At 42.9% G+C, this 12,558-nt stretch overlaps 1 protein-coding gene across 1 annotated transcript in view; it reads right to left on the bottom strand.

Annotated features, from left to right (window-relative positions):
• The window catches only part of GDA (guanine deaminase), a 75,386-nt gene that overhangs the window by 25,383 nt on the left and 37,445 nt on the right, over positions 1–12,558 (bottom strand). Inside the window, exons 3-5 of the mRNA XM_082696597.1 lie at positions 7,016–7,187; positions 2,195–2,282; positions 335–440 (exon numbers count right to left, since the gene is read on the bottom strand). Of these exons, the coding sequence (XP_082552723.1) occupies positions 335–440; positions 2,195–2,282; positions 7,016–7,187 (366 nt within the window). The remainder of the gene's footprint in view (positions 1–334; positions 441–2,194; positions 2,283–7,015; positions 7,188–12,558) is intronic.

Genomic DNA, 12,558 nt, shown 5'->3' with positions numbered 1-12,558 from the left:
TGCTTCCCTTCCTCTCTCTCTGCCTGCTTCTCTGCCTACATGTGATCTCTGTCTGTTAAATAAATAAATAAAATCTTAAAAAAAAATTTTTTTAAATTAAAAAAAAAATAAAAAGAATCCTTCTTTCACAAAGGGATTCACCATAGGATTCCTATAGCAAGTTCCCAGAGGCTTCAAAATGGTATTGACATGCACCATTTTCTTTAGACCATCTACATAAAGAAGGGCAAACCCACACAGTGCGTATGTGCCCATGGGCCCGGTTCACAGAGTTGCCTCTCTCCGTCTCTCGCTCCATCAGTGCCTCAGAGGGACCGCCCCAAGACCCATGTACCTCTCTGTCTCCTTGATGGACTCCTCGGTGGTTTCCTTGTACTCGGGAACAGTAGCGTTCATATCCATGCAGACCTTGCCCACAAGCGCCCGCTGCCCAAATTTATCTGTGAGAGGCCACACAAAAAGAATGTGAAGTTATGCTTTTACCCCAACAGTATATCCCTCCCGAGCCTTTAGAAAACACACTTAAATTAAAATCATCACGAAAACACAAGGGAGAATGTCAAAGGTCCTCACGGCATGAAAGAACAGGAGCAACGACAACAAACCACACGAAATTCTGTAAGTAGGTCAAGGTTTTCCACTGACTATTCCTTGGATTACTACCAGGATGGTGATAATATTGGATTAAGGTCTCAACCCATATGTGCCCAGTGTCCTCTGTTATGTGTAAGGTTATGAGGAATACACCCAATAACGTCTATAAAGTGTCTGGCACATACGGATTAGAAAAGATAGAGCTACTTTTCTTAACCATAGCGAGGCCAATATGATCATCGGTGGGGAACTTGACTTAGTCCCCTAGCAGCTCTCAGCACTAAGGAACTGGTCCTCACTAGAGGTCCTAGAAAAATTTTATTTCTGCTAGAACATGGAAGATACTGTTTGTCCGATGCCTCTGCCTCTGTCATAAGACTCTAGCAAAGGTCTTTTTCCCTCTCTCTTTCCCCTGTAATCCACTGTGATACCTGGCCATTAGATGACTCTTCCCTGAACCATCACCTTCACCATATACCTCATCTTGCTCAAAATCTTTGAGTATCTGATGCATATTCAAACCTCTCCATAGGCTGAACCATCCCATCTGCCCAACCTCCTCTGCCATCCCACCATGCGGGGAATCCTGTCCTCCAGTTCAGCTTTTCTGTTCCTTGCTTCCTCTATGCACTATGGACGTCCCTGTCCCCATAGCTTTGTCTATGTCATTTCCCCTGCTGGGAAGACATTTTCCTCCCCGAATTTGATGTTCCCCCAATTTGGCTTGATGTGCTCATTCAAAGGCTCCTCTCTGAATTCTTTCCAGATTATCTGATTCTGAGTCTTCTTTGTCTCCTCCAAAAATAGCAATACATATTTTCAGTGCTACCCTTTAAGCCTCTGGCAGAAACTACCTTGGCCAGCGAGCAGAAGTATCAGCGCATCAGCCAGTGGTATTTACTGAGCATCTGCTACGTTCTGGGGGCTGTGCAAGGTACGAGTTTTGGAATTACTAATCTAAAGTCAGTCTCCAATCTGCTTACTAGCCGTGTGACTTGGGCATTATGGCCTCTGAGCATCAGTTTATCCATCCATAACACAAGGGCATGAATGCCTACTTCCAATGGCTATTTGCAACTGAGCTGAGATAATCCACGGCAAGTGCTCTGTGCGAAGCCAGGCATCTAGCAAGAGTACAGCCGCTGTTAATACAGTTACTAATCAAGGTGTGTGATTATTAATCATTAATCCCATCTGGCTCCTCAAGGGCAGAGACTATTTTCTATTTCATTGTGTTCCCAGCATTTAGCACAGTGCCCTGAGCCTAGTCAACAGCCAAGACGTGTCTACGGATTATAATGTAATAAACTGTTGCCACAGTGAGAATTAGTAAACCTGTTCCCAAGCGCCCTAAACTAATACACAAAATTCACACCCATACGCATCATTCTGGAACCAAAACCATAAATAAATAATCAAATTATGTACACAATAAAAGGCATCCAAGGGCCATCCACATACAGCTAATTACTCACAAGAAACGCAGCGCTCAAATTCTAGCAATTAAAAGGCAGGACAGCCCACACGTATAAGTCACCGTTGGGCATGGTCTGACTGTCTTGGCTTGATGTGCCCATAAATCACGCTTTCATTTCCTCACCTGTAATTTCTGCAAGGAGCAGAGATGAGTCAGTGTGAATTGTTCCAAAGTAACAAGCTGTGGTTGTTCCATTCTTCAGTGTTCTCCTCTAAAAATAAATCACAAAAAACCATGAATCGCGTGTGCCCAGAAAAGTCACATGGCAAATAAAGAGGAAATAGAATTCTAGTTTTTCATTTTAAAATGTTTTTATTTAAAGGTATGCCATCTTGATATGAAATGCGGTTAAGGTAAATGGCAAAAGTATTTATATTCCGGAAGTGTGAGCTGGAGAAGAAGCTGGTACTTCTGATTTCCTAGATTTCACACCGTTCCGTGCTGCAGAGTTCACAAAATGTAATACCAATTAATTCCTTGGTTTTTAGGATTACTTAAGGATATCCAAACTTTATTGCATCCAGGGATGAGTAAATGAGATTTTTTTTTTCCATTTCCTACAAGACGGCAACATTATTCAGCCAGATTTCTAGTTTAACCTAGCAGGTTAGTAGCACATTTCCACTAACCTAACAGTAAAGGAGTATAAAATGTATTAACCCAGAAGAAAGAGACACGAGCAAAGGAAGCAATTCTTCATCCTCTTAGAAGACAAAAAAAAAAAAAAAAAAAGAAAAGAATGAAAACCTGGAAGTGACTCTGGAAGGAGAGAAAGAAGTGTCGAGCTGTTAATAGGGAATTGGCTAGCCGTCTGTATACAGATGATTAAACCTGGCAAGATCCTTCTCCTTGCTGAAATCAGCCAACCACCCCAACCAGATACTTGCAGGAGAGAATTGCTCTTGCAGAAACTTGCAGTCGTATTTGAAGACTGGACACCCACTATGGCAAGGTACGGCAGGGAATGGAAGGAGTTTTAAGTGGATAATCTGGTTGACCCTCTGGATCCTTGGTCACTTTTCCCCCAAAATGTCACATATGCAAGTCCCACCATTCCCGGCAGGACTAAGGAACTCTTTCCTAGAGAAGATGAATGGTTCTAGAAGGAAGATATCCTCACAGAGGCATTTGGGGCCCAGAGTTGAGAGGGCTGTTCACTACCATCACTGTTTATCCTATAATAAAGTTCCCTCATCAACAAGTGCCACCCCAACCAGACTTCCAATCAGTATTTTAGAGCATCGCACTTAAATATGAAATGTACGCTCAAGGTTCAACAAACACTGGAGGAAAGTTAGTATAAAAAAAGAGGAGGCAAAAAGAATCTGGAGAAAAAAAAAATCCCAGAGGAAAGAGGCAATCTGTAAGGCTAGAAGGAAGCTTGATTAAAAAAAAAAAAATCTATGCGGGCACCTGGGTGGCTCAGTTAAGAGTTCAACTCTTGATTTCAGCTCAGGTCACGATCTCAGGGTCATGAGACAGAGTCCCAAGTCAGGCTGCATGCCCTAGCCAGACTAAAGTGAACTCCAAATTAACACAGAAGTGCAATCTAATGTTTTCTATACTCTCAAAATTTTACACACATCGAGGCTTGAAGATGAACTCAAAATAGAAAGTGTTGGCTCTTTAGGAGGACAGTGGAAGCACCACACAGACAAGGACATTAAGTCTTTCTAAGGCAGGGGAGGAGGGTTTTTTTACTGGATGAGAAATTGTACTTTCACGTTGGACGGGGACAAAATAAAACGTTCAAGAACCTGCCCAAATTATAGTTAAAGAACAGGACAGAGAGAAACCACAGAGGAAAAAGGGCAGACAAAGGAGGGAGAAGAGAAAGGAAAGAAACCCCAAACTATCCTAACTGGCCCCCACTGAGTTCAGCCCATTTAACAAAGCAGCTACATGTGTGCGACTTACGTAATTGCAAGAAAGGAGTTTGGCTTTAAATCCTAACTGAGGAGGCCACCTAACATACAGCCGCTTCCCGTCTTCATTTGTTCTATATTTGGGCATCCTGGACCCAATGCCACCCTAGTTTCTCATAAGCTTTCAAGAGGGCTCTTCCGTTAGTGACGAGTTTGTATTTTTCCCATTTATAAGAATCTACCAAGAACATCAGGCTGTGGGTAGTGTTTCTCAATCTTTCCCCAGCCTTCAGTCCTTGACAAGAAAGGTTTTGAGACCAAGTTTTTTGAGCTCAAAATAGATGCCAAACATAGGATGACTACAAACTTCAAGACGAGTAGCGCTGGCTTCTTAACAGAGTAGATGATCTGCATTTCCACTGGGCTGAAAGAGGGAGCAAAGAGTGGCCTATTTTCTTTCGATTCATCTTATACCTCCATGGTTTGACAGCTCTCTGGAATTAGCTGGATTCATCAGTTGAATCTTTGACAACCCCACAGAGTAAGCACATTCATTCTGTCACCCAGAATATTCGCAACCAGTTTATCTTGGCACCTTTACCAGGGATCTCACTCTCCAATCCCTTGACTGCAAATGATATGATGTATCGATTCCTGAGCCTTTAGTGTTTTTAGTTTATTCCAGTGTAGTTAGAAACTGTAATTTCCCATCCATTTGCAATGTTTTTTTTTTTTTTTAAGATTTTATTTATTTGACACACAGAGAGAGAGCACAATTAGGCAGACAGGCAGGCAGAGAGAGAGAAGGAAGGAGGCTGAGCAGAGAGCCTAATGCGGGGCCTGATCCCAGGACCCTGAGATCATGTCCTGTGCTGAAGGCAGAGGCTTAACCCACTGAGCCACCCAGGTGCCCAGCAGGTTGCAATGCTTAAAGGAGGATAATCCAGGCTTGCTTTACTGGGATTTTTTCCCTAAGTAATCTTGGGAGATGTTTGCTAATATATATTTTAAATTGCTTGCATAGTAAATGATCAACATCATCTATGGCGCAAAACTCTAGGGTCTTGATTTACCCATTTGCTGAAGTATAGATCTAGAACTGTTTTATGAGGGAGAAAATAAAACGAACAAACAAAAATGGCTTGGATATCTTCCTATGTATGGTTTTAGCATCTCTGTGTAGTCTTCAGTCTAAGGATGGGTTCTAGTTAGCAAATCTCAACTTCTACAGATTTCAGCAATATCATCAGCTCATCTGACATTAAAGTATGCAGGCCTGCCTGCTCACCACCAGAAACACAGGAGTAGGCAATGCAAGTATCTGTCAAGAATAAAATCTATTTTGTACTCACTGACATTAAATACTTAACTCTCTGCTACAAGAAGTAGTATTTATGGAGTACTGCCTGAAGGATATATGGTACTAGATACTCTAAATGTCTAAACATAAAACAGTGATACATTGTTTTTTTAAAATACTATAGCACCTTAATAATATATGTTTTGACAACATAGCATGCATCTATATGAAATATTATTGAAACTAATTTCTAAGAAAATCAGTATAAGGAATAGAAATGCTTTACCTTAACAAATATCTTCTTTTTTATCATATACACAGTGCAAATTACATCACTGATTTTCCTCCCTGGGTCAGCGGCTAGAAACTTAAAGCTGAACTTGTGGCAAATTCTAACAACTGCACGTACCCCCATGGTATACGTTTCCCTCTCAGTTTTATTTTCCTTTCCCCCTTTTTCCCTCTGCCATGCTTTCATGACTCATTTGCTTCCACTGTGTACTATGTTATTTTAAGGTATCTCCAACCCTTTTAAGAACAATGAGAGGGATAAACAAATTTTGAGAAAAGATCTGGTGTGGTTAACACAATTCATTAACACAGTGGCCCAGCAATTTCATGCACTGTGTTAGTCCCTCTCAGTTTTTCTGGTGGATGCAGGCTAATTAGGTAAGAACCACCATTACACTGAATTTATGATTAAGGAAACAGGCTAGTCCTCGCTTATACTCCTCAAGGCTTGAATAATACAAGACCAGGGGAAATGGCAGAATGGTTAGGTAACCGTATAAGGCTTATAATACTGTTACCATCACACCGCCAACACTTTAGAAGAAAACCCCTCTATGGGTCCAACAACAAGGCAGAAATGTTCAGACTAAGCGCACTGCATGACAAAGGGTAAGGGTCAGATAAGAAGGTATTTGCAAAAGGTATTCTCCATTGCAGAAGCTATTTCTGGTTGCTGAGTGGATTTGGCACAGGGTTTGGGGTAGAAAGAAGGGGACTGATTTCTCTGAGAGAGTGGAAGTAAAGACATCTTCTGAGCCCTCACTACACAGTTGGGGAACTCAGCAGTCACTGGTCAATGACTTGAACCAGCTCCATTGCTCCCTCTAGTGGTGTTAATGTTCATCACATTCCCACTACCCGCTATAGGAAACCATCCTCTTTTCCCTCCTTTGGGAAGCTACTAAAATAACATGAAACCCTTTAACTGTAATTTTAACTTTTAATTTTAAATTTCCTTACATTTTTTTAAGGAAACATATACAATGCTTACCATGTGTCAGGCACTATTCTGAGAACTTCACAAATATTAACTTATCATAACAATCCTATAAAGTTACTATCATGATCTCTACTTTATATTACAGATGGGGAAAATGAGTCACGGAACTTTCCAAAGGTTACACAGCTATTCCATATGGTCCCCAGAACAGCACTGTGGATTGGCAGGAGTAAGGGAACACACACGTGCATGGAACTCAAATTTAGTAACTTGAAACACAAGAAGTAACAGATCGAGAGTCAAGAGAGCCCACCAGATAGGGGATTTGAGGACTTGGATTCAAGTTTCTCTCTGCTAGGGGTTAGCTTGTGTAGAAGATGTAGGTGGTCTACACACTCCTGGGGCTGTGAAAAAAAACTGAAAATGTCTCCACAGTCCACTCTAGCCTCATCTGCCTATGCTTTGTAACTAAAATATGCCCCAAGAAATAGACGTGTCTACAGGTGATTTGGTCGTAACACGCTGCTACTCACGAGGAATATACTTACGACAACTCTGGTATATACTTCTTCCGCGAAGTCGATGTTCTGGAATTTGAGTTCTGTAGGAAATGTGTACGTGGTCAGCCAGTCCAAAAGCGGCAGGTCCACATTACTCCCAGCAAAAGAATACTGAGGGGCATGGATGTGTGTATCAACCAGCCCGGGCATGAAGAACTCACTGGAAATAAATACAAGGGGAAAAGAATTTAATAACATCTTCAATCATTTTCCATATCTTTAAATCCCATTTTCTCTCCACAGTGATTTAATTGTTCACCCCACGTAGGTTGGAGCTAATGCAATCAGATGACTGTAAATTCTCCTCTTATCTCCGGATCAAGAAACAGAAGTGAAGCTTGCTGGGAGACCTATGCCTCGTGCACTGGAATGGCAGAATGGCTGGTGTGGGGTTAACCAAAGATGATCGAGGCAGGCAGAAGCACCGCATGGAGAAGAAGCAAAGCAGTCATGGAACAAGACATCGATGACTTTGTTCTCATAACTGGAGGTTGTAGGATGGAGAGCAAAGATGAGAAACAAGGTCTTTAAACGTTTTAGAGCCATGCTGAGGAATTACTCCCAAGTCATTAAGGATGACTGGCAATGACAAACAGTGGCCGCAGTGCTAGACTCATGGGTCCTCTAGACTTTGGCTGACTCCAAGAGACCTGGTCCTTTCCCCTGTGAGGTAGGGGTTGGGTTCTGAAATGAAGCAACAGGAGCAAACTGAGGCTGGTTGGCGACGGGCCATCTTGGGAGACGAGACTGCCCCTGGGTGGGGGTGTGGGATGGGTAAGTGAAGACACAGTCCCCAGGCTCGGACAGCCTTCTCCGGGTGCTGCTGATCCCTCCTGCTCCTCTCTTGGACCACCAACTAATTTTCATATTTCCACTGATTCTTGTAACAGAAAGTCCTGGAAAGATGTTTGGAAGGGTTTTCAGGGGCACTACCCACAGATTCGAGGCAGCCCCCAAACTAATAGACACTTAGAACGAATCCAGTTCTCTGGTGTCTGTTAAATGTCTACACACATCCAAACAGATATCTGTCAGAAGACTGTATGTACCACCACCAGCACCCCCTAAGAAAATACTGATTATATTTTAACATGAAGAACTTGAGCTCAAAAGCTGACATAACAAAGAATCCCTTATGCTACCAATTCAAATGTATACCGCCTCAGTGAAAGGCAGACAAAGCCCGGGGTATCTATAAAATGCATTATGTTCAAAGAAATGGGAACCAGGAATGGTGGCCATAATGTGGTTGGTGGCCACAGTGGATAATGTTTACTGAAGAGGTACGTGTACTGGGTACACCATCTGTGTGTGTTGTCGTACTTGTGGGAGTCAGTTTGTTACAGGGGTTAAGTATATGCATTCTTGGGGCACCTGGGTGGCTCAGATGGGTAGGCACCTGCTTTCAGCTCAGGTATGATCCCAGGGACCTGGGATGGAGCCTCATATCCGGCTCCCTGCTCGGCAGGGAGTCTGCTTCTCCCTCTCTCCACTGTCCACCCTGCTTGTGCTCTGTCACTCTCTCTGTGAAATAAATAAACAAAATCTTAAAAAGAGAGAGAGAGAGAGGCGTGCCTGGGTGGCTCAGTAGGTTAAAGCCTCTGCCTTCAGCTCAGGTCAGGGTCTCAGGATCCTGGGATGGGGACCCGCATCGGGCTCTCTGCTCAGGGGGGAGCCTGCTTCCCCTTCTCTCTCTGCCTGCCTCTCTGCCTACTTGTGATCTCTCTCTGTCAACATAAATAAATAAAATTTTAAAAAGAGAGAGAGAGAGACACACACACACACACACACACACACATATATATATATATATATATATTCTTGACTCAGACTGCTTGATTTTGAATTCAGACCCCACCATCAACAAGCAGTGGGATCACCGACATGCTATTTAACTTCCTTGTGACTCAGTGTCCCCTGACGTACAACAGAGATAGGAGTTACACCACAGGGTTGTTGTGAGGATTGTTAGCAAGTGTAAAAAACACTGCCTGGATAATATAAAGCACTCAAAAAAATAGTAGTTATGATGATGTAATGCTCACAATAAACTTAGGAAGTAAGTTATCCTCATTGACAGAAGAGAAAACTGAAGCTCGGGAAATGTAAGTAACTTAAAAAAAAAAAAAATCAATCAACTAGTCAGCTTTGGAGCCTAGATTCCAATCCAGGCTGTTTGTCCGGAGGCTCAGTACTCTTGGTCACTACCCTTCGGAGGAGAGTTCGTCCTCCGCTTTGGCTGGGAAGAGCCGTGACAAGCTTGTATGGCAAGAGGGTGGCATTAAGTGAGCCTACGAGGTGGGGGGCACGCAGCACGAGGGGGTGAACCATGGATTCCTCTCAGGTCGGAGTTGCGGACCTCTCAGGACATCTCAGTCCTGGGGCTTTTCCTGTCTCTAACACCGCGAAATGAAAGGGCCGAGTGATTTGTTCATGTTGTTGTATTGTTCAAACAAATAACATTTCTCAAATAGCTGGTAAATTTTTAAAACTTTCCTAAACCTTGTGGGAGGTCCCACGAGAAATAAGACGTCTTCAAAGAGATTATAATCTTGTTGAGCAGATTAGGGGTGGGTGAGGCTATGTCTAGGCCGGGTGGGGAGACACGAGAGAGGGAGAGAGAGACAAAAGCAGAGCTGGTCAACATATAAAGGATCTTAGTGGGCAATTTCACTCCTAGTGGTCTACCCAACTGAAATAAAACAGACCCTTATGAAAAAGCACCGGACAAAAATATTTAGAGCGGGTTTATGTATTCTAGCCTCGAAATGGAAACAGTTCAAATATCCCAGGGAAACAGATAAACAAACTGTGATATTTCAACACAATGGGATACTATTTGGCAATAAAAAAAAGAGAACTACTGATATAAACAACAAAATGGATGACTCTAGGAAACATTATGAAGAATGAAGAATCCAGACACAGGAATTACTGATTTATTCCAGCCATATGACACTTAAGAGCAGGCAGAAGTAATCTATGCGATAGAAAAAACTTTAACAGGGGACAAGGGGCTGAGAGGGACAGAAAGGAACTTTCTAGGCTGATAGGAATGTGTCATATTTTGATCAGTATATGTTGGTCACATAGTTACATGTGTCTGTCAAAAATTATCAATGTAGACACCTAAGATCTGTGCTACACTAAAAAAAAGTTTCAAAACAACAGCCTCCCCCCCCCCCTCAAAAAAACCCATCTTAGAAAGGGTCTTGAATAATCAGCTCAGTGAGTTAACTGGTATTGGCTATTCTCTAGCCAGGAGGGAGGGTATGCTGAGGATACTTGTTACTTTGTTTTTTCTTCTCTTTTGCAGAGCTGTGACATACTGAACCTCGGCTGTAGGATGTGAATTTGGCCGTGGCAGGGATGTGCTAGGAGACTCCTTCCATGCATGTCCCAAGCATGACATTTCTGAATAAAGATTATGGTGATAAGAACAGAAAGGAAAAGATGAATACAAAAGAAAAAGCTTGATATTTTATTAGCTCTGGGCAGCAGAGGAGAGGAATGAGTCAAGAAGAGAGCTTTTGAGCATGTGAAGCTGATTATAAGACATGATGTGCAGGGAATGTAGGAGGAATTCCCACATTGGGGGCAGGGTAATGTTATTAAGTCTAGAGTCCGTGTGATCTCCTGATGTCCAAAGAGCATCAGAAACATGGGATAAGAGGTGACAGATTCAGGTCTGAGAGTCTGCACTGCGGAAGTAAGCCTTGTGTTTGGTGGTGCCAACGATTTCTGTATAAAGAACAAAACTGAATCTTGAGCAGCACCGTCCACTTACAAGAGTAAGAATGAGGAACACAAGGCCATACTCCTTCTGGGCAGAGCTGTCAGGAGGACTGAGGGAGACCCAGGAAAGAGGGGTAACAAGAACAGCAGTGAAGGGAAAAGAGTACAGAGATTGTCAAGGGCAAGGGTCAAGGGCAAGTGGTCTCAGGCAAGGAGAGCCCTCATTTCTATGCGGTGACTGGGGAGACACCTGATTTCATGTGGATTCAGTCCTATACCGTAAAATACTTACCAGATCTCTAGAATGGTTTAGTTACTGTGTCCTACATGTGGAAAAGAAACCCATGAACATGGAAGATCAGCGTTGAGAGAAAGTACCGTAAAGGAAGAAATCCCTTTAAAAATATTTGGTAGTGAGGAGCGCCTGAGTGGCTCAGTGGGTTAAGCCTCTGCCTTCAGCTCAGGTCATGATCTCAGGGTCCTGGGATCAAGTCCTGCGTCGGGCTCTCTGCTAGGCAGGGAGCCTGCTTCCTCCTCTCTCTCTCTCTCTTTCTCTCTCTCTCTGCCTGCCTCTCTGCCTACTTGTGATCTCTCTCTGTCAAATAAATAAAATCTTTAAAGAAAACAAAACAACTTAAAAAAAATATTCGGTAGTGGAAGAATGGGAAAGTAGTGGGAAAGGGAAAGTTATGTTTTGTTGAGCATTCTCTTAAGGAGGCAGAGATGAAAAAACTCTTTTCAATTTTCCTTATTCACTAGCTTCGTTGCCTTAGAAAAGCTCAACTTCCCCATCAATATCATTAATTTCATATTCTAGACCTGCAGTGCTGGCCAGTCTGTATCAGAATCTGAGGACAAAGAAGACGGTTTGCCCCAAATACACTTATCAAAGCACCCACTCATATTTTAACCAAGTTGACAATGTTCATGAAAGCTCTACCATCAAAACATAAAACAATCTAGAAGGTTCTGAGGTGCCCAAGCTGTTTGCTTAACATCGTCAACCCTCATTCACCAGCCAGCTGGGAGGTGTGATGGCCCTGTGGGCTTGAAAATGACCATTTCCTTGTCCAACAGTGCAGAGGTGTAAAACAACCAATAACATCCTGTCTTTACTTAAAATTTTAGTATTTTGTCCATTACGGATTTTTTGCATTAATTTTGATTTTTAATGGCACATCCAACTATTACTTATCTTCATTCCTGAGATTTTCTCCTTCCCAACTACCCTCAAATTCCTTGCCCAATGTGAATGCCTCACTTGTTTCAGCCTAATCCTGGCCCTGCCACCCTCTCTATGGTCCACGGTCACAATCTGATCCACTTCCATTAAAGCTCTGCTCAGAGTGCTCCGGTTGTAATTTTCATTTAAGAAAATCCACATCCCGGGCCGCCCGGGTGGCTCAGTCAGTTGAGTCTGCCTTCAGTTCAGGTCGTGATCCCAGGGTCCTGGGATCAAGCCCTACATCAGGCTCCTGGTTCAGCAGGGAGTCTGCTTCTCCCTCCGGCCCTCCCCTTGCTTGTGCTTACACATGCACTCTCTCCAATAAATAAAATCTTAAAAAAAAGAAAAGAAAAAGAAAATCTGCATCATGCTGAAATAGACCTGCAGGTACAGTTAAACGCACGATCAGAGACACCGTCTTCTGTGGTATCTTCATTGTGACTTATGGAAATTCAAACGCACATATCTGTGTGCTTGGTGTAAGGTTTTCTACAAAGACCTCAGTCTTCCACCAAGGTTTATGTTTTTTCTTACCTTACCACTTCTCTGTGTGTGGTGCCTACAGAGGCCC

The sequence above is a fragment of the Mustela nivalis genome, assembly GCF_964662115.1.
Source record: "Mustela nivalis genome assembly, chromosome: 13".
Lineage (NCBI taxonomy): Eukaryota > Metazoa > Chordata > Mammalia > Carnivora > Mustelidae > Mustela > Mustela nivalis.
Note: the sequence above shows the minus strand (reverse complement) of the source record. Positions and strands in the feature narration are given on the sequence as shown.